Source organism: Trematomus bernacchii, unplaced genomic scaffold (genome assembly GCF_902827165.1).
Source record: "Trematomus bernacchii unplaced genomic scaffold, fTreBer1.1, whole genome shotgun sequence".
Classification (NCBI taxonomy): Eukaryota; Metazoa; Chordata; class Actinopteri; order Perciformes; family Nototheniidae; genus Trematomus; species Trematomus bernacchii.
This window is the reverse complement of record NW_022987694.1, coordinates 5,884-28,895: the sequence shown is the minus strand read 5'-3', so window position 1 is coordinate 28,895 and position 23,012 is coordinate 5,884. Positions and strand designations below refer to the sequence as shown.

Sequence of the window (23,012 nt, the reverse complement as noted above, 5' to 3'; positions counted from 1 at the left end):
CTATAACTAGGAGTCTAGCACCAGGAGTCTAGAACTAGGAGTCTAGTACCAGGAGTCTAGTACCAGGAGTCTATAACTAGGAGTCTAGTACCAGGAGTCTAGTACCAGGAGTCTAGTACCAGGAGTCTAGTACCAGGAGTCTAGTACCAGGAGTCTATAACTAGGAGTCTAGCACCAGGAGTCTAGAACTAGGAGTCTAGTACCAGGAGTCTAGTACCAGGAGTCTATAACTAGGAGTCTAGTACCAGGAGTCTAGTACCAGGAGTCTAGTACCAGGAGTCTAGTACCAGGAGTCTAGAACTAGGAGTCTAGTACCAGGAGTCTATAACTAGGAGTCTAGTACCAGGAGTCTAGCACCAGGAGTCTAGCACCAGGAGTCTAGAACTAGGAGTCTAGAACCAGGAGTCTAGTACCAGGAGTCTAGTACCAGGAGTCTAGCACCAGGAGTCTAGCACCAGGAGTCTAGCACCAGGAGTCTAGAACTAGGAGTCTAGTACCAGGAGTCTAGTACCAGGAGTCTATAACTAGGAGTCTAGTACCAGGAGTCTAGTACCAGGAGTCTAGTACCAGGAGTCTAGTACCAGGAGTCTAGAACTAGGAGTCTAGTACCAGGAGTCTATAACTAGGAGTCTAGTACCAGGAGTCTAGTACCAGGAGTCTAGTACCAGGAGTCTAGTACCAGGAGTCTAGCACCAGGAGTCTAGCACCAGGAGTCTAGCACTGCTGGCTTCCGAGGGTGGTCTATATAAAGGGCAGGTGGTGGTCTATATAAAGGGCAGGTGGTCCCAGGGTCACCGCACTCGCATGCAGCACTGTCTGCCAGGCCCCACTTCTTCATCGATGTTTTGAAGCGACCGACCCCAGTTCGTAGACGGGTTAGTGTGGGCCATTGCCCGCGTGGTAGGTCGTCTCCTGCTATGGCGCCCTCTCCTGGGTCCCAGATGTAGCGATGGATGCGGGAGGGTCCGGCTAGCTCCCACTCCTGCTTCCAAGCAGCCGCCAACCATGCGTCTCTGGAGAGGTGCTCAGAGGTGGAATTGAACATCTCTTGTGCTGCCTTGTTGTAGGGGAGGCGATGAAACACTGAAGGGCTATTATATTTTAGGATTTGTTTACAGATTTTAAACAGCAGCTTCTCTATGATTTATATGCACTTATAATAATTAAAAAAAAATTAGAATACTAAAATACTAGAAATAAATATCTACATTGACTGAATAAAGCCTGTAATGTGTCAATCGGCCTGAGGCTATATTTAAACATTTAAAGAAACATATTTAATCAGTAAAAGCAATAGATTTTCACGTTTTTTACAATTGTTTGTATTCCTATTTAATTGTGTATATTTAGTTATTTGTTTACCAAGCTTCTCTGTGACTTATATGCACTTGCTTCATATAGAATTTAAAATATTAGAACAATAAAATACAAAAAATAAATATCTACCTTTACTAAATAAAGCCTGTAATACGTGTATCGGCCTGAGGGGGCAGCACCGAGCTGCCAGCCCTGATGACTGACCGGAGTTAAAACCGTAGAAGAAGACCGTTCCCCCACGTGAGAACATGCCTGCTCCGGGAGGAAAGATAAACAGACCGAAAACTGTAAGAAACTCTCTCTATTTTACACATTTCATCTTCTGAAAGCACGTTAAGTGCGTTTATTCAACCGGATGTTAATACGTTATAACTGGAGAGCTAGCCACTGTTAGCATAACGAGCTAACAACAATATGCTACTTCACCAGCTAACCTAGCTTCCTGTTGCTACATGTGAAAACCTGGTGAATATTAGTGAAAAAGAAGCTTAAAAATACAATAAATGTGTGTTTTCTGAAGGTGTGTTTCTCTAGGTAACACGCAAGGAGCTATAGAGTGTGACAGCCATTCAGAAAATAGCAAACATGTGGATTTAATCCCACTTTAATCGATCCAAGGTGATAAAACAAAATGCCCCAAATATCATAATAAAAGTTCCTGTTCACTTCATCAAAGGGTCTGCTGTTCATGACTGTTTGAACACAAACCTATTCTAGTGTCAAAAGCTTTGGCTAATTTAGTGACATTTCTGCTTAATAATAAAAGTGTGTTTTATGAAGTGGTTTCCTTGACCTGAAAGTGTTTGAATGAGGCCAGGTCCCTAACCCTAACTCTATACAGCAAACACGACTAGAACCAGATATTCTGCTTCATCCACTTTTTATCTATTCAAACATTTCCACTCACTGATCATGTTGAGAGTTAGAAACTGATGAGATTTACTCATTTCATTGATCACAGGATTTAGTTTGATTTTCTCAAGGTCAATAAAAACCTGGAAATGTAACTAAAGTTGCATCAAATATAATTTATATTTGATCTAATCGCCGAAATAATAATAATATAATGATCATAAATACACACATTTCTCTTCTACATCAACATGTGACCCCTCTGTGAAGAGACTCAGGGTGTTTCTCAATGTCGAGGACGCTTGCTTGGTAGCACATGTCTGCCGAGCATCTTGCTTCAGAAGCGAGTCAAGAATACTTCCTGCCATTTGGAAAACAAAGAGTGGAACAGGCGAGCAAGTGTGCAGGTGTGCGTCATATGAGAGGCCCCGCCTCTTACATCTTCCACCACAGATTTGGGGAAATTGGTCCGTGCGCAAAGCATTGTGGGGATTTTAAGACCGCGGAGTCTACTCATGTGCAGCCTCGATATTTCTCCAAACGGAGTACGCCGGGCTCGGTAGATTTCCAAGTATGCTGGAGATTGGAACAGTACTTCGGAGGCACTCGATGACGTAGTATGCTTGAAATAGTGGCTCTGAAGCAGCTTTACTCGACATTGAGAAACACCCACGCTCTACACAGAGGGGAGAGGAGTCAAGGAGTCGAGAGGGGAACCGAGGAGAGAGGAGTCAAGGAGGTGAATTGGAGAAATGAGAAAGGCCTCAGTCTCTCGTTTTTCTCCACCGGCTGCTCTCTATTGGCGCGTTTCCACTACACGGCCTCGCTCGGTATGGCTAGGCCTCGTTAGGACTGGCTCACTTTATGGCGCATTTCCATTACAGTTTAGGAACTGGGGTAGTTACTATAGTAACGCAGTGTAGGCGGAGCCGTGACGTCATCTTCAATGAGAACCCCAGAAAAACAACACAGCCGTTAGCTGTTAGCACTCAGAGCTCACAGCTCCTCATATCTGTTCAGAAACTAGACAAAAGTTAAACAAGTACAAACCACAGACTGCCTGTGTCATGGTGAATACAGTCGCTGCTTTATTTATGTCTGTATAGGCCGTTGTTGTGAGTGTGGACGGTCGGAGCATATACTGCGTTAGCTTAGCCAATCTCCATTCAGAAAACACGCATTTTAAAAGGTGTTTCCCCTGCCGTCTGTCTGCAGACTTGACAAAGCATTAATTCATGGTTGTTACTAACCGGTATCAGTATGTTGTTACTTCATCATTTTGAAACGTGTATTACAATTTAATCACGGTCAAATATGTCCATCTTGTTGTAGTTGTTGCCCCCTTGCCAGCGATGCTCTCTCTAGTTTAGCATACTCAGCCCGACTCAGCCTCGTTGTCTCTGGCCCTAGAACCACGATTTTATGAGGCCAGAAAAACTGTGAATTAGGACCCGCCGGCCGGTACTAGGCCAAGTGGAAACGCAACCAAAGACGGGCCGCTGACGTCACAGCCCTCTTAAACCGGGCTGCGGGCTGTAGTGGAAACGCGCCATTAGTTGTTGTTGTTCAGGAGCTGTCTCTAGTTGTCCAGCAGAAACACAGACAGGAAGTCTAGATCAACTCCTGATTTATTTCAGAGGTTTATAAACTACAGCGAGGTCCTGATTCACACGGGCTGCTCTTCATGTTGTTGTTGTTGTTGTTCAGGAGCTGAGGAGGAATCTGTGTAAGCGTCGGCGGGTTCTGAGCAGAGAGAAGAGGAAGAGGCATCTGATCACAGGACACATCATGGATGCGGGACTCATCACCAAGCATCACCTGAAGAAGAGGAAGTGCGGCAGATATTTATATTAAATGTTTTATATAAAAATTAAAAAAAAACCTGAATATTTTTTCTAAATTTAAATAATTTTTTATTCTTATCTTTGGATAAAAATGAAAATTTAGAAACATTTTTTTATTTCTGTTTTACTGAAAATGTCGTTAAATCTTTTTTATAGATTTAATTCAGAAAATAAATGTTTTTGTATTTTAAAATTATTCCAAAAATGATTATACTACACACCCAAGCTGACGTGTTGTTGTTGTTTAGGTCGAGTGCGCGTGCGAACATCACGCTGTCGGGGAAGAAGAAGAGGAAGCTGATCAAGCAGCTCCAGCACATGCAGAACGAGAAGAGCATCATGGAGGGTAAATAACAACAATAACAACAATAACAATAACTCTAATTGATATAGCGCCTTTCATCAACCCAAGGTCGCTTAACAAAGAAACATTTAACAAGACGGGGGGGGGAAATTGAAGTGTTACATTGCGGGGGGGGGGGGGGGGGGGAGTTAATGTTGAACAGATGAGTTCTCAGGGTAGATTTGAAGACCTTCAGAGAAGGGAGTTCCAGAGGGCGGGGGGGGGGGGGGGGGGGGGGGGGGGTGGGGGGGGGGCAGCGACACTGAAAGCACGGGTTGCAGTCGAATAGTCCGTTTCTCTTAGGACCCTTCCTGACGGAGTGAACTGACCCGGAAGTCCCTCAGTGGCAGCCATGATAAGAGCTGGTTCTCTAGAGCAGGGGGGTCAAACTCAATTTCATCGCGGGCCACGTTCGCATAAAGGTTGCACTCAAAGGGCCGGTTGTAACTATATAAATATATAATATATATATATATATATATATAAAATAATGTATTATATTACATTTATAATAAATACATTTGTATTGATTTTAAGATCTTTTCATACAATCATATGTATTGGGATCATTTGTATTAATGTGGACCGGAGGGAGAGGGTGACGAGCATAAGTTTCACTTTCCTTTTTTATTTAAATTCCAACTTTGGTCATGAAGAATATGTTTCTCTGTTGTCCCCGTTCATAAAGCATAACAGCATCAGAGCACGGTGCAGAGTCTCTAGATGAGTTTACAGTAGTCCCTCGTTCTTATTAAACATCCATGTTGTAGTCCGCTGTATAGAAAACTGTAGTTTCCATAGTTTCCCCACAGCAGCAGGCGCACATTCATGACCTCCGCTGGCGCATCATAAACACGTTGGATAGTGAAAGTGCAGTCGGTTCTCTAAAGTACCGCAGTCTCTTCTCCTAAGTCCTTTTGAATTCTCTTATCCACTATCCCTTAACCCCGTGACCTTTCACTCAGAGGTCAAGGAATAGACGATAGGGATAGACGTTGGGGATAGTGATAGAAGATGGGGATAGACGTTGGGGATAGACGTTAGGGATAGACGATAGGGATAGACGATAGGGATAGACGATAGGGATAGACGTTAGGGATAGTGATAGACGATGGGGATAGACGTTGGGGATAGACGTTGGGGATAGACGTTGGGGATAGACGTTGGGGATAGACGTTGGGGATAGACGTTGGGGATAGACGATGGGGATAGACGTTGGGGATAGACGATGGGGATAGACGATGGGGATAGACGATGGGGATAGACGATGGGGATATACGATAGGGATAGACGTTGGGGATAGACGATGGGGATAGACGATGGGGATAGACGATGGGGATAGACGTTGGGGATAGACGATAGGGATAGACGTTGGGGATAGACGATGGGGATAGACGTTGGGGATAGACGTTGGGGATAGACGACAGGGATTGACGTTGGGGATAGACGATGGGGATAGACGTTGGGGATAGACGTTGGGGATAGACGACAGGGATTGACGTTAGGGATAGACGTTAGGGATAGACGTTAGGGTTAGGGATAGACGTTAGGGTTAGACGTTAGGGATAGACGTTAGGGATAGACGTTAGGGTTAGGGATAGACGTTAGGGTTAGACGTTAGGGATAGACGTTAGGGATAGACGTTAGGGTTAGGGATAGACGTTAGGGATAGACGTTAGGGATAGACGATAGGGATAGACGTTAGGGATAGACGATAAGGATAGACGTTAGGGATAGACGATAGGGATAGACGATAGGGATAGACGATAGGGATAGACGTTAGGGATAGACGTTAGGGATAGACGATAGGGATAGACGTTGGGGATAGACGACGGGGATAGACGACGGGGATAGACGACGGGGATAGACGACGGGGATAGACGACGGGGATAGACGACGGGGATAGACGTTGGGGATAGACGTTGGGGATAGACGACAGGGATTGACGTTGGGGATAGACGATGGGGATAGACGTTGGGGATAGACGTTGGGGATAGACGTTGGGGATAGACGTTGGGGATAGACGACAGGGATTGACGTTGGGGATAGACGATGGGGATAGACGTTGGGGATAGACGTTGGGGATAGACGACAGGGATTGACGTTAGGGATAGACGTTAGGGATAGACGTTAGGGTTAGGGATAGACGTTAGGGTTAGACGTTAGGGATAGACGTTAGGGATAGACGTTAGGGTTAGGGATAGACGTTAGGGTTAGACGTTAGGGATAGACGTTAGGGATAGACGTTAGGGTTAGGGATAGACGTTAGGGATAGACGTTAGGGATAGACGATAGGGATAGACGTTAGGGATAGACGATAAGGATAGACGTTAGGGATAGACGATAGGGATAGACGATAGGGATAGACGATAGGGATAGACGTTAGGGATAGACGTTAGGGATAGACGATAGGGATAGACGTTGGGGATAGACGACGGGGATAGACGACGGGGATAGACGACGGGGATAGACGACGGGGATAGACGACGGGGATAGACGACGGGGATAGACGACGGGGATAGACGACGGGGATAGACGACGGGGATAGACGACGGGGATAGACGTTGGGGATAGACGACGGGGATAGACGTTGGGGATAGACGATGGGGATAGACGATGGGGATAGACGATGGGGATAGACGTTAGGGGATAGACGATGGGGATAGACGATGGGGATAGACGTTGGGGATAGACGTTGGGGATAGACGTTGGGGATAGACGATGGGGATAGACGTTGGGGATAGACGACGGGGATAGACGACAGGGATTGACGTTAGGGATAGACGTTAGTGATGGGGATAGACGTTAGGGATAGACGTTAGGGATAGACGTTAGGGTTAGGGATAGACGTTAGGGATAGACGTTAGGGTTAGGGATAGACGTTAGGGTTAGACGTTAGGGATAGACGTTAGGGTTAGGGATAGACGTTAGGGATAGACGTTAGGGTTAGGGTTAGGGATAGACGATAGGGATAGACGTTAGGGATAGACGATAAGGATAGACGTTAGGGATAGACGATAGGGATAGACGATAGGGATAGACGATAGGGATAGACGTTAGGGATAGACGTTAGTGATAGGGATAGACGATAGGGATAGACGTTGGGGATAGACGACGGGGATAGACGACGGGGATAGACGACGGGGATAGACGTTGGGGATAGACGACGGGGATAGACGTTGGGGATAGACGACGGGGATAGACGACGGGGATAGACGACGGGGATAGACGACGGGGATAGACGTTGGGGATAGACGATGGGGATAGACGATGGGGATAGACGTTAGGGGATAGACGTTAGGGGCTGATTTTTGGACTATTCGACCGCAACCCTGGTCCCCGAAGGTGCGGAGGCGTGAATGGGGAATGGAGAGCAGGCCGGAGTCTGAGGATCAAAGGGTGCGGGACGGGATGTATGGGTGGAGGAGATCTGTGAGGGACTGAGGGGAGAGGGCACGGAGGGACTTGTAGGTGACAAGGAGGAGTTTGTAGGTGATGAGGGACTTGACCGGGAGCCAGTGGGGGTTGGAGAGAGTGGGGGTTGGAGGGAGTGGGGGTTGGAGGGAGTGGGGGTGATGTGCCGCCAGCGCTTGGTGCGTGTGAGGACCCTGGCAGCTGAATAAACAGAACTTCCAAATTAATTATAAAAAAAATTCTAAATTGAAATATTTTTCCAGAGATAATAATAAATAATAAATCCAAAATGTTTCCTGTTTTTATAAATTAATAAAACTTTCCAAACAATAAAAAACCCCGTGATGTGATTAGTGCCGGTTCAGGGATTGAAGACCTTCTGAACAGACGATTAGTCCAATATTTAAACTATATAACACGTTTTTTTTACTCCTCAGCTGAGACCACAGTAGCGGTACCACAGAAGAAGAGTCAGGAGTCTGCTCCGAGCCAGAAGAACACAAACAAGAAGAAGAAATCATCAGCGGGAGCTCAGGGGGACGTGGAGATGGGCGTCATCGAGTAAAGAGAGAAGAAGACGATTAAATATGGACTGAAATACAACAAGTTTCTCCGTTTGTCTCCAGAGATCTGCTGCTGTGTTTTCAGCAGACGAGGAAGAGGAAGAGACTGAGAGACGAAGGAGAGAGCGGTAACACCAGGAAAACTTTGGATTATAATCAATAAGAAAACGCGATTTAAGGCGAAAAAAGTCAAAAAGTATTGAGATATTTGTCTCGTTGTGGCTGTTTAAGATCCTTAAAATGTTGTTTTAATAAACATTTCCTGTAACCAGCGACTTTCTTATTCTCAAGGCCTAATGTCATTTCATTCGTTCCATGTCCTTTATATTTATTATTATTTAAAGTAAATTATTTATTTGTTTTAATATTTTATTTTATTTCTTATTTTTCAACCAAGATTATTTTTTAAATTATTTTTAGTTTTCTTTTTCAGAAAGTTCATTAAAAAAGTACCTTTTTTTTAATGCATATTATAATATTTACTATTTTACTTTAAAACATGTAAAGTAAAATAGTAAATTTATTAAAAAAAAACTATTTTAATGATTTTCTTTCATTTTAAACTGAGTCCAGATTTTTGATTAAAAACGTAGAAAAGAGGCTTTTTGACGTGTTTTTAATCAAATAAAATGACTTTAATTTAATGCATAATTTTCTCACGAGGTATTTTATTTATATATTTTTATTTTATTTATTTTGACTCAGATTTTCTTACCTGTATTTTCATGAACCTTATATATTTTTTTAATTTATAATTATTTTAAAAATGGTCAAAATGATGAGACGTGTTGATAAATAATAACATTACAAATTATTAAATATTACTTATTTTTTATCTCCAACCAAATATATATTTTTGGCTTTGATTGAATTTCCCCTCTGATCCCACATTGTTCTGTGGCGCAGTGGCCTAGTGTGTTGGTGTTGGGAGGTTCAAACCCCACTGCAGTCAGCATGTCGTTGTGTCCCTGTGGCGCAGTGGACTGGAGCTCAGGTTCGAACCCCACTGCAGTCAGCATGTCGTTGTGGCGCAGTGTATGGAGCTCAGGTTCAAACCCCACTGCAGTCAGCATGTCGTTGTGGCGCAGTGGGTGGAGCACAGGTTCAAACCCCACTGCAGTCAGCATGTCGTTGTGTCCCTGAGACACTTCACCCCAAAGTGCTCCTGTGGGGATTGCCCACAGTATTGAGTATGTAAGTCGCTTTGGATAAAAGCGTCTAACAAGTAATGTAATGTATAACCCTCTTATATAAACACGTGTCTCGGGGTGGAGGGGGTGATTACACCGAGTGTGTGAGCAGATTTTGGGATGCATCATTTCTCACTTTCACTATTTCTGCATGAGGTATTTTATTTATTATCTTATTTATTTTTTAATTAGATTTTCTTATATCAGTATTTTAATTAAGAATATATATTTTTTATATTATTTATAAACATAAAAAAAAAATCAAAATGATACCACCATATTAAATATTACTTTTCTTTTATTATATTTAATCTTTTATCTGCAACAAAATATATTATGTAGGTTTTATTGGTATTATATGTTTTTTATTTTATTGAAAGACAGAAGTAAATTACTTTCTTTGTTTAAATATATCATTTCTTTCTCCATTTTCTTCATTATTATTCAAATGAAACGTTTTGCTTTATTATCATTATTTCCAAATATTGTCTATGTGCATATCCCACATTGTTCCTGCCTCTTTAATTATTGATAACCCCTCTATAACCCTCTTATATAAACACGTATTTCTGTATAAAGCACTTGATTTTAACCCTTAAACTGTGCTTTTTAACGCCTATAGATGTGGTGCTTTGCAGCGGGGTGGAGGGGATGATTACACCGAGTGTGTGAGCAGATTTTGGGATGCAGGATCCGTGTTTCCCTCCCCCTCCTGCAGGCAGAGGACAAAGAGTAAAATGGGTCAGACTCCGGAGGGAAGAGCATCCTGAATCCGGAGAGCGACCATCGTGCTGCTCTAACCCGGCCTTTTCATCATTTTAATTTAAATAAAACCCCTAAAACCCCACCTTCCTCCATGGCTCCGATCAGCGCCATGTGGAGCATTTAAAGGAACATTTGAAGCCATTGTCTGTAAACCGACATGTCCTCTCCGGATCTCACTGGAGCTGAACTGGTTTGATTGGGATTCAGATCCTTTTTTTTTTTTTTTTTTTTGGAGAAGCGTCGGTGTTTTTCAAGACACCGACTCATCGGGCTGATTCTATCCGACGAAGGGGCGATGGATGCGGGGTCGAGCTAATCCGTGTCCCCGGTGAAAATACAGGTACAACCAGTAGCTTTGAGGCTAGTGTTAGCATCAGTGAAGCTAAGGGCAGGTGGATCATTAAATAACATTAAATTAGCTGCTTTTTATTAAGATAGAATATAGATATTTTACAGTATTTAAATGTGATTTAGTGTCATGTTTAACAGATCGTTTATTTATGTATATTTCAGCCTTTAATCCGCAGTTTAAATCCACTTTGCGTACCTGTTATTTTTACGCATGGAAGCCCACTGATGCCAATATGATGAAAAATATGTCATTATCAATTTAACACATGGAAGCTCTTTAAGGCCAATGTGGTGGAAATCATAATCATCAGTATTTTCAATTTTAAACTCCCACAAACATTTGATTAATTGCTTCTATAAGCTAGCAGTTAAATTAATCAGTGTCCCCTTTAACGGTTGCCTTTGTGATAAATACTAGTTATTAAGAGACTTTATTTCTGTTTTTCTGTCAACAGCTAGCTTGTTTACGTAGCTTTACAGCCTCTAACATGATGGGTCCACTTTGCGGTTATTTATAGGTATATATACCCCCTAATGAAACAAAACACCTTATTTTAGAGTGTATTCTTATGCATTTAATTAAAAACATTTATTCAGACTTTTTTAATTCTGTTGTTTACCCGTTTAATGACTAAAAAGAGACTTATTCATGCCTTAAGAAAACCACAGAATGTATTTATTTAACGTGTATTATTATTAAGTTCAGTTAAAAATAAAGGGCTGTGTAAAGGTAACATATTTAACATTTAAAACGTGATTTTTAAAAACGTTTTTCTTCATAAATGGTATACAATTTGTGACATTTTTTCTAATTAAATCAGATTTACAAATCTGTTGCTTTTGTCATAAACACTTTATTACGAAGCAACAAACCAATACTATTATTTATTTTTGTGGGAACAAGGCTTGTGTACATTAAATAATTTAATCGAAAAACCTTAATTAGCTGCTAATTGCCCTTTTCTTAAATATGTGGAAGCCCATATCGGCCAGTGTATGAAAACAAGTCATTATTATAATAATAATAATAATAATAATAATAATAATAATAATAATAATAATAATAATAATAATAATAATAATACATGGGATTTGTATAGCGCTTTTCCTAATACTCAAAGACGTTTACAATGAGAAACTATATTACAAATAATGATATAGGGCAATTTCACACAAAACGTGGACATTAAGCTCCAAAAACATTATTTTTATTACTAAAAAGCACTTTGTTTTTCAACTTTCTCAACATTTTAGAGTCGTTTCCATGACGTCTGCTCACATAAAAGACCCTCGTGTTTTGTTTCAATGATCAGAACGTGGAGTCCAGAGGTGGGAAGTAGTGGAGTACAAATACTTCGTTACTTAAGTACATTTTTCTGGTATCAGTACTTTACTCCACTACTTATTTTTCTGACGACTTTTTACTTTGACTTCTTACATTTTGAACACTAATACCTGTACTTTCTACTTCTTACATGTTGAACCCAAATACCTGTACTTTCTACTTCTCACATGTTGAACACAAATACCTGTACTTTCTACTTCTCACATGTTGAACACAAATACCTGTACTTTCTACTTCTCACATGTTGAACACAAATACCTGTACTTTCTACTTCTCACATGTTGAACACAAATACCTGTACTTTCTACTTCTCACATGTTGAACACAAATACCTGTACTTTCTACTTCTTACATGTTGAACCCAAATACCTGTACTTTCTACTTCTCACATGTTGAACACAAATACCTGTACTTTCTACTTCTTACATGTTGAACACAAATACCTGTACTTTCTACTTCTTACATGTTGAACACAAATACCTGTACTTTCTACTTCTTACATGTTGAACCCAAATACCTGAACTTTCTACTTCTTACATGTTGAACACAAATACCTGTACTTTCTACTTCTCACATGTTGATCACAAATACCTGTACTTTCTACTTCTTACATGTTGATCACAAATACCTGTACTTTCTACTTCTTACATGTTGAACCCAAATACCTGAACTTTCTACTTCTTACATGTTGAACACAAATACCTGTACTTTCTACTTCTTACATGTTGAACCCAAATACCTGTACTTTCTACTTCTCACATGTTGAACACAAATACCTGTACTTTCTACTTCTTACATGTTGAACCCAAATACCTGTACTTTCTACTTCTCACATGTTGAACACAAATACCTGTACTTTCTACTTCTTACATGTTGAACACAAATACCTGTACTTTCTACTTCTCACATGTTGAACACAAATACCTGTACTTTCTACTTCTTACATGTTGAACACAAATACCTGTACTTTCTACTTCTTACATGTTGAACACAAATACCTGTACTTTCTACTTCTCACATGTTGAACACAAATACCTGTACTTTCTACTTCTTACATGTTGAACACAAATACCTGTACTTTCTACTTCTCACATGTTGAACTCAAATACCTGTACTTTCTACTTCTTACATGTTGAACCCAAATACCTGTACTTTCTACTTCTCACATGTTGAACCCAAATACCTGTACTTTCTACTTCTTACATGTTGAACACAAACACCTGTACTTTCTACTTCTTACATGTTGAACACAAATACCTGTACTTTCTACTTCTCACATTTCCCAAACAGGCTGGTTCCTTTAGTTTGAATGTGTGTTTGGTGGCGTGATCATTATTCTTTAGAGTCATTGCGTGCCTATTGATTTGAACACGATCCGTGTATCCATCATTTCCTGGTCTTCTCTAAAGAAGAGGGACCAATGAAAACGTTGTCATGTTGCCGTTGTTCAGCATGGAAACATTCATTAGCTAACAATGACATTATTGTTCTATTAATATAAAGGGAGGTCAGGTACTCTTTAAAACAGCTGCTAGTTATGGGTACTTTTTACTGAAGTACATTTCAAAGCCTCTTTACTTTGACTTGAGTAAAGAAGTTTAGTAAGTACTTCTACTTTCACCAGAGTATTTTTAAACATGAGTATCTGTACTTCTACTTGAGTAAAGGGTGTGTTTTGTCCTCTCTGTTCAGACACACCTGGAAACCCATCAGATAAGGAGCTGTAAAGCAGATAAAGTGACGTCCCAGCAGGGGGTAAAGTCTGCGGACTGTGGACCTTCTGATGGAGGACGCTGCTCACGGTGAGTTCTTGCTTCAAATACACTAAATATATTCGATTTAAGTCACTACTATTTAGAAATATTTATGGCTATTTCACTTCCATCCTTTGGTTACTTTGACTCAGGGGGGTCCAAACATACGGCGGCTCACTAGAGCTGATTAATATCGCCTCATAAGCTAAGTTATAAGTTCAGTTATAAGTTGGTCAAATCAATCAAATGTAGGTACATTATTCTTTATACTTGAAGAAACACAACAGCTCTCCAGAGGGTTTACTTTATTTTGTTAGCAGCTCATTCCTTAAAACAGAATGAGTGATTATAATAAGTGGAAATAGTAGATTTGAAGTTTGTTATGGAAATAAGTTATTGGGCTTTTTATATCAACTAGGATTTGTTTACAAATGATACTAACTATAATTGATTTCATGTATTTGAAAAGTGGACATGAATACCGTGATATATATTTTTACCAGAGATATCAAAAGTACACACATCCTTTACTCAAGTAGAAGTACAGATACTCGTGTTTAAAAATACTCTGGTGAAAGTAGAAGTACTTACTAAACTTCTTTCCTCAAGTGAAAGTAAAGAGGCTTTGAAATGTACTTCAGTAAAAAGTACCCATAACTAGCAGCTGTTTTAAAGAGTACCTGACCTCCCTTTATATTAATAGAACAATAATGTCATTGTTAGCTAATGAATGTTTCCATGCTGAACAACGGCAACATGACAACGTTTTCATTGGTCCCTCTTCTTTAGAGAAGACCAGGAAATGATGGATACACGGATCGTGTTCAAATCAATAGGCACGCAATGACTCTAAATAATAATGATCACGCCACCAAACACACATTCAAACTAAAGGAACCAGCCTGTTTGGAAAATGTGAGAAGTAGAAAGTACAGGTATTTGGGTTCAACATGTAAGAAGTAGAAAGTACAGGTATTTGTGTTCAACATGTAAGAAGTCAAAGCAGAAAGTGGTCAGAAAAATAAGTAGTGGAGTAAAGTACTGATACCAGAAACATGTACTTGAGAACAGTAACGAAGTATTTGTACTCCAATACTTCCCACCTCTATTTGTTACTGCAGAGTTGCCAAAGAAATGTCGTTGTACTTTGTATGACGGCGATAAAGAGATATATTCTATTCTATATATTCCACTTATTTTGCCGTCTATTAATAAAACCCACTGACCTGATTCGCTCTGAGGAGGAAAGCTAAAAATGGAGACGCTCTATTTTTACTCGGAGTCGATAGATTCGTCTAATTTAGGCTCGTGTTTTGTCAGCGGAGACAGATCTGGGACGCTTAAAAGAAAAAGGTGTTTTAGTGTCAAAGAACTGTCAGTGAGACGTTTTTAAAAAAGTCCATCAAAGGGATTTAAATCTAAAAATACTCATGTTGTTATATAATAATACATTTGCTATCTATGCTTTTCTACCATTAAGTAAATAATCACTTTCCCTAATTAGTAAGTATTTAATTAGCCTCATAATTCCAATTAACACCTTTTCTATTTCTTTTTTTAATCCGTCATGTACTTGTTTAATCCGTAAAAAGAGACGTGCCTTAAAACAAACACAGCATTTATTTATTTAATGTTTATTAAGTTCAGCTAAAATAAAGACCTGTAATAAATCTAATTTACTTGACATTTTTCTTCATAAATCTTATAAAATGTGTGAATATTTTTATAATTTAATCCGATTTCTTTACTGAATATAACTTATGAGTGTATGCCTCATTGAAATACATTGTTCTAATTAAATAAACATGTTGTTTTTGAGGCTAAACGCCCAAGATTATGTATTTAGGCAGAATATTTGTTTATATGAAAACATAAAGGGGCTCTGTTCTGCTCTGTTGTGATTGGTCGACCGCTCAGAGATGTCCCGCCCCTTAGCCTATCACGTACAATGTGTAGGATTATTATATGTAAAGTTATATTTAAGTGTATTTGGATAAATGAATAACACGCATCGTGTCCTCTCTCCTCAGTTCTCTAGTGTTTGTGGACTCTCTCTTTAAAACTGACCGTAGATCAGCGGCCGCCATGACGCCTCCTCCTTCTTCTTCCTCACCAACGCTGCTGCTGGTGGTGGTGACATCACTGATGACATCACTGGTGACATCACAGGCGCTAGACCCGGAGACGTGTTACTCGCGGCAGCATCAGAGCGCCATCGTGAACGTGAGGCAGGCTATGACCAATCCCAGCACAGCGATGGACGCCCGGGCCGTGACCTCAGAGAGAGACTGCGTGCTCTCCTGCTGCTCTGAGGAGGTGAAGCCAGGTGAGGTCACATGATCACGCTCACATGACCTCCGTCACATGGTCCCCGTCACATGATCACGCTCACTCTGTAGCTATGCTAACTCTGTATGTGTTTAACCTCCAGTTAGCTGCTACCTTTTTGATTGTTTTCTGTAGACCTGGCAATAAGCTTCTGCTTCGTACTGCTAGCGTAACGTGAGACGTCTCTTTCCTCCTCCTTTGAACTAACGAGACTTTTCAATTCTGACTTTTTTGTGGTTTTTTGAAGGAGCTAAATGCAACATGGCCGTGTTTAACGGCAACAAGCCGGCGGGAGAGGATAACTGCTTCCTGTTTCACTGCGAGGTGGAGCAGGACTGTCCTCTGATGAAGGCTCAGGACAACATCAACACCTACGACATCTACAAAGGTGACCTCCTCCTCCTCCTCCTCCTCCTCCTCCTCCTCCCACTCAGATCCATCTAATATCTATATTTAAAGGGGACCTATCATGCAAAATGCACTTGTGTACGTCTTTTCTACATGAATATGTGTCCCCGGTGTTCCAGGGAACTCACCAAGTGTCAGAAAACACAACCCTCTCTATTTTCCTCCATACCCAAATCTCTAAAAAAGGGGCTGCAACGGATCTGATCAAAACTGATCCAGATTTGAACACTGTCCTGATGTCAGGACGGTGGCGCTACGGCTATAGAGTGGCGAAGTCCCTCCCACTTACTTCCGGGGTATGGGACCTTATTCCGGAAAAGTTATGCATTGAAGTCAATGGGGAGAGAAAACGTATCTTTCGATCCCGTTTGAATTGTGCCATGAATTACACATATGATGTTTGTCAATCTTAAAAAATCATTTCCATGTCAAAAAAGTCACAGTTTGTCGTAAAACTGTTGAAATATAAGACTATGAAAAATACGTAACTAGAAAGACTACAAATCCCAGAGTCGCGTAAGTGATGTCACAATTGTTTACCTCCACTAAGAGATAGCTACGATCAGCGCCATATAGATATAATCTATCTATATGGCGCTGGCTAAGATAAGATAACTTTAACAAGATGCCTGTGTGCTTAGTACCAGGTTGTTATCATACCAGCAATGGGTCTTGCTCGTTCTTTTGCTTCCCGTCTGATGAAACGACCAGGAGTGGCTTGATCAAGTTAGCTACCTAGCTAGTAGCTAGCACGTTAGTTAGCATTACAGCCTTGTCATTTTTATTAGCCTTAACATGAAGTAACATTAAGTAACCCAAAGTGTTAAACAGTAAGAGTAGTAGTCATATTTCGTGAACCCTTTGAATAGTACTGTCACCGGTGTGATCATTCTATAATACACCATTTAATTCCGGGGGAGAAATGCTAACGCTAACGTTAGCATCGGCGATCTTTTCTACTTCATGCTATCTGCACAAATGGTTGACATTAAACATTAAAACGACCAGGCAGTTCAGAGAGAATCAAAGGAAGGCAGGCAGGCAGCTTTGCATGACATTCTTCAGGATGTGTTTCATTGTGGTGATAGTGAGGGGAGTCAATCGTTTGTTGACAAGACAGTAGTGACGGCCATCTTGGTGACGTGTGTGGTTGACCAGAGATGGAGTTCATTGAGCCTTTCACACAAACAAATGTGTTACTTCACAGTTTTACGACACATTTTAATTTTTTTGACTTGCAAAATTATCTTTTAAATTGACAAACATCATATGTGTAATTCGTGGCACAATTCAAACGGGATCGAAAGATAATCTTTCTCTCTCCATTGACTTCAATACATAACTTTTCCGAAATAAGGTCCCATGGAGGTCAACCGGAAGGGGAGGGACTTCGCCACTCTATTGGGCCAACTCCACCAATCAGGAGGAGACAGCCACGGCCAATGCCGTTCGAAAGCGCTGGAGACGCTGTAGTACATATGCCAGGCCTGTAGGTGGTGCTGTTCTCACTGAATCAGCCCTTGCTAAAACAGAGCTAAAAAATGTCAAATTGAGCAAAATGAGGCATGGCTAAAATGCATGATCTGTTTGGTATTTTGAAAAGAAAAAAGTATAAATATGCCTTATATAGGTATGGCCCTACACTATATTATTCAAATATAGCATGATAGGTCCACTTTAATATGTGAAGCAGAAAGATCTAAAAAACGTAAGGTTGTCAATGTTTACTTCAGATTAGCTCCACGTCAGAAATGAGCATGCTTGTCATATGTCTATCTCCATAGAGGCTGAATCATCATGTTAATCACATAGCTATCATATGCCTCAAACAGTCCTGATGCTCTTCTAGGTAATCATACCTCCTGTCATGAACCAAATACTGACTTTTTTCTCAAAATGATGTTTTTTTTCAAAAAATTCTGACTTTTTCTCAAAATCTCAAAATCATGATTTTTTCAAAAATGTGTGACTTTTTCAAAAAATTGTGACTTTTTCAAAAAATTGTGACTTTTTCAAAAAATTATGACTTTTTCCTCAAAATTATGACTTTTTCCTCAAAATTATGACTTTTTCCTCAAAATTATGACTTTTTCCTCAAAATTATGATTTTTTCTCAAAATTATGATTTTTTCTCAAAATTATGATTTTTTCTCAAAATTATGATTTTTTCTCAAAATTATGATTTCTTCTCAAATTTATGATTTTTTTCCTCAAAATCTCAAAATTATGATTCTCTCAAAAAATTCTGACTTTTCCTAACAAATTCTGACTTTCTCTCAAAATCCTGACTTTTCCAACTATACAAAGTTTAGTTCAGATTAGCTCCACGTCAGAAATGATCATGCTTGTCATATGTCTATCTCCATAGAGGCTGAATCATCATGTTAATCACATAGCTATCATATGCCTCAAACAGTCCTGATGCTCTTCTAGGTAATCATACATCCTGTCATGAACACAGCTACAGTTGGGATACCTTTGTTATCATGTTGCTCTCATGTTGGAAGAGTACATTCAGGATGTTCCCAACAGTTAGTCCCTCAGTTAGAGAGATATTAGTTTGACTGAATTTTAAAACATCATATTAATATCGAATGTGTCTTATTTCCCGCTCAGGTTTGATTCATCCAACCACGTTGAGAACCTCGACCACAACGACCACCACCACTGAACCAACCACCATCACCATCACCACTACACCAGCACCAACTACACCACCAACCACACAACCCACCACCACACAGAGTACAACAACAACAACAACAACAACAACAACAACAACAACAACGCAACCAACAACCACCACCACCACTTTGGCGCCAACAACACCACCAACGACCACCATGACGACACCACCTCTTCCACCCTTCATCATCCTCGCCACCATGGCTCCAGTTCCTCCAGAAATAGCCACCACAACAACAACAACAACAACAACTTCTCCCACAACAACAACCACAACAACCGCCATGAAAAAGCCAAATAAACCCGGTAGAAAACCGAATAAACCGCCCAAGAGAGTAAGGCCTCATCCTGTGAACAACGCCCATCCAATGCAGAGCTCCAACACGCTACTTCCTGTTGTTATTAGCATCACAGAGGCTATAGCAAGAACTACTGAAACTACAACTCCCACTACTACGACTACAACTCCCACTACTACGACTACAACTCCCACTACTACGACTACGACTCCCACTACTACGACTACGACTCCCACTACTACGACTACGACTCCCACTACTACCACTACAACTCCCACTACTACCACTACAACTCCTACTACTACGACTACAACTCCCACTACTACCACTACAACTCCTACGACTACAACTCCAACAACAACAACAACCATTCCACCTACTTCAACTACTACAACTACTACACTTCCCACAACAACTACTTCCTGCAATTCTTCTCCACCAAGTACCACAACAACAACCACCACCATTTCTACAACAACAACAACTCCGCCCTCCTCCACACGTTCGTCTCCGCCAGCGAATCTCGTAGTCGTCGCCCCAAAAGACGCCGTCCAATCAGATCGCGCCCTCCAGGACTCGGGGTCTCACGGGGCGTTGAGAAGCGGTGTTGTGGCGTTTATGGTGCTGGGACTAGCCGTGGTAACGCTAGCTTTAGCGGTCGGCGGACGAAAGGCGATGGAGTCGTTCGATCGGCGACATTACACGAGACTGGAGCTCAACGACCTGCACTACGAGGTGTGAGGGGTGTTTTTCATTAATGACGGGAGCTCGGAACGGACTAAAAGGCTTTAAATGATGGTTCATGGGAGGATGTTTTGATTTTACGTTAGCTAAGACACGTTTGTTTGTTGAGATCTACGAACGTAATCTGGCTTCTACATACGTTAGCTAACCAGCATTTGTTAGCCTGGATGTACGAACGACGGAAACTTGGAAAGTACTAAAGACTTTAAATGATTGTTCATCTGATGGTGTTTTGATTTGACTTTAGCTAAGAAACGTTTGTTTGTTTGTTGAGATCCAAGAACGTTAGCTAACAAACGTTCGTTATCCGGCTTCTACATACGTGAGCTCACCACCATGTGTTAGCCTGGATGTACGAACGGCGTACGACTCTGAAAGGACTAAAATACTTTAAATGAGCGTTCATCTGATGGTGTTTTTATTTTACGTTGGCTAAGAAAAGTTTGTTTGTTGAAATCCACAAACCTTAGCTAATGAACGTTTGATATCTGGCACCAACGTTCGGATGTACGGATGACGTACGTACGAAATGTGACGGGGACTCGGAAAATACTTTAAATGATTGTTCATCTGATGGTCTTTTGATTTTACATTAGCTAAGAAACGTTTGTTGAGATCTACGAACGTTAGCTAACAAACGTTCTTTATCTGGCTTCTACATACGTAAGCTAACCAACATTTGTTAACTGGGATTTACGAACGATGAACGTACGAAATGTGACAGGGACTCGAAAAGGACTAAAAGACTTTAAATGATTGTTCATCTGATGGTTCAGCACAAACTAACACAATAAGAGAACGTGTGTTTAACTGAAGAGGCGTTACACTGAGAATAAAACTCACTTCACGACGTTGATTAGGGCTAACGTCATACATAATGATCATTCAAATGGGTGAGGTCCAATCCTGATTGGCCGAAGGCTGTGCATTATTTAATAATAACCAAACAGAATGTCCTCAGTTCATTCACATTGCCCTAACATATTATTACAAAAGACATTACATTTAGTCAGTGTGGTATAAGAACGATAATGCGCTCTCAGCTGTACCGTTATTACAGATAATGCACTCACAGCTGTACCGTTATTACAGATAATGCCCTCACAGCTGTACCGTTAGTACAGATAATGCACTCGGTAAAATGACCTTATTGGAGTCACTATTATTTCCCAATAGGAGTTATTGATATGGATAAATCCTCCATAAATTACCGATAAACAAATTGCATTGTTTGAAAATTACCATTTGTGGACTTTCATGGATGGCAGGATTGTATAATTTTATTTCGATAAATATCTTATCATACAGTAAACGGAAAAACCCCAGAAGGAGATAATACGTTTAGCATCATAAGATAAATCAAACGCATCTTTAACGCTCTCTTTTTTAATACATTTTTTGCACGATTTAACTGCAAATTTAACAAAACTTCTGCTGAGTTTCATGTTTTAAGAAGATTTTTTACATCTTATCACAAAGTCATGTATTAGAATAATTAGAACACATCATAATTAAGTAAAATAATGAAACACTTTTAATCAGACTTTTATTTCTATTAATTATTAAAAGTATTTGTTTATGTGGAGATGGCGATGAACAAACAAACAGCAATATTTTTATTCCCTGACTCTCAGGAAGCCTCTGTACATTCTTCACGGGTTATTATTATTATTATTATTGTTGTGTGTATAGACACCTGCATGTATTTGTACTCAGATGCTTCAGACTCTCTGCACTGTGCTGCTTTTCTGTCCACATGACGCTGAATCGGGTTCTTGAAGGTTTAAAAAAGATCGGAAATGGAGCCGGAGTTAAATTCAGAGAACAAACTCAACATTTCAGAGATTAGTGGAACATTTTTGGGACTAATTTACGAGAAAAAAACATATTACTAGAAAGTTTTCCTTTATCTTACAGTGGCTAATTTACATAAAAATATCACCAACATTTCTGAGAAAAAAAAAAATTGGAGATTTTTTTTCTAAATTACAAACAAAATTAGATGGAAATTATTTTTTTAAATGTTTTAAAAAAAAACATAATTTTATTTTTTAAAAACTACAATTGAAACAAAGAGAATTTCTCAGTTTTTTCACGTAAATTTAAAACTTAAATCTAATTTTTTTTTTTTTAAATATCTTGCTTTTATTGTGTTTTCTTTTCTGGTAAATGCACAAATTAAATAATCCAACGTTGTTTCTCTGAATATTTCCCCCTCTAGCTCCATATTTGTTCCTGTTTTTAACCTTTAATTGACCTCACAGTCGGTCCTATATATATATATATATACAAATGTATATATATATATATATTTCTCACGTGGCTGCAGACTGAAGGCGAGCGCTGCAGCTCTTCGATGCACTAACTGTGTTTTTGATAAATATGATATGCTTCTTTTTGAATATTAGATTGTTTTTCATAAGTACACTGGCCACGCACTATTTTCCTACACTGATGAAGACGATGATGAAGATGAGTGCACACACACTGCTGATGTTCCTCTGTTCTCAATAACCTCACGATGGTGACAGTTTGGTGTCTGTGAAGTGATGCTTCTGCATACAGTCCATGTAAGGATTAAAAAAATGTGATTTTTGATCGTCGTGGTGCCTTTTTTTCACTGATTCTGGGGATGGACCCTGAACGCAACACGATATCATTCAGACACATTTTTAAAGATCTTATAAAAGAGGGAGGAAGTGAAACGCTCTATTTTTAGTCATTTTGTGTCTGTTTTTGATTATGTGTATATTTGGTCATTTTGCCGCTATTTGATCATTTGTGCGTCTTTTTATAATCATTTTACGTCT

The 23,012-nt window shown here is 40.1% G+C and overlaps 2 protein-coding genes across 2 annotated transcripts; both read left to right on the top strand.

Annotated features, from left to right (window-relative positions):
- Positions 1-1,495: 1,495 nt before the first annotated feature.
- Positions 1,496-8,619, top strand: cunh11orf98 (chromosome unknown C11orf98 homolog). The gene is made up of 4 exons (XM_034138397.1): positions 1,496-1,604; positions 3,877-4,001; positions 4,262-4,359; positions 8,208-8,619. The coding sequence occupies exons 1-4, from the start codon at positions 1,566-1,568 to the stop codon at positions 8,333-8,335; spliced, it is 390 nt and encodes a 129-aa protein (XP_033994288.1). The 5' UTR covers positions 1,496-1,565; the 3' UTR covers positions 8,336-8,619.
- A 1,925-nt stretch (positions 8,620-10,544) lies between these two features.
- Positions 10,545-22,800, top strand: mansc1 (MANSC domain containing 1). The gene is made up of 5 exons (XM_034138391.1): positions 10,545-10,628; positions 13,677-13,786; positions 15,769-16,064; positions 16,314-16,454; positions 19,091-22,800. Exons 3-5 carry the CDS (start codon positions 15,824-15,826, stop codon positions 20,197-20,199), a joined length of 1,491 nt encoding a protein of 496 aa, XP_033994282.1. The 5' UTR covers positions 10,545-10,628; positions 13,677-13,786; positions 15,769-15,823; the 3' UTR covers positions 20,200-22,800.
- Positions 22,801-23,012: the final 212 nt, after the last annotated feature.

Bases quoted from the DNA above. Each gene is read 5' to 3' on its own strand.
- cunh11orf98 (XM_034138397.1), top strand. From the start codon at position 1,566: ATGCCTGCTCCGGGAGGAAAGATAAACAGACCGAAAACT. The intron at 4,002-4,261 runs GTGCGGCAGATA...GTTGTTGTTTAG, and splicing joins CATCACCTGAAGAAGAGGAA to GTCGAGTGCGCGTGCGAACA. The intron at 4,360-8,207 runs GTAAATAACAAC...TTTACTCCTCAG, and splicing joins CGAGAAGAGCATCATGGAGG to CTGAGACCACAGTAGCGGTA.
- mansc1 (XM_034138391.1), top strand. From the start codon at position 15,824: ATGACGCCTCCTCCTTCTTCTTCCTCACCAACGCTGCTGCTGGTGGTG. The intron at 16,065-16,313 runs GTGAGGTCACAT...GGTTTTTTGAAG, and splicing joins CTCTGAGGAGGTGAAGCCAG to GAGCTAAATGCAACATGGCC. The intron at 16,455-19,090 runs GTGACCTCCTCC...TTTCCCGCTCAG, and splicing joins CACCTACGACATCTACAAAG to GTTTGATTCATCCAACCACG.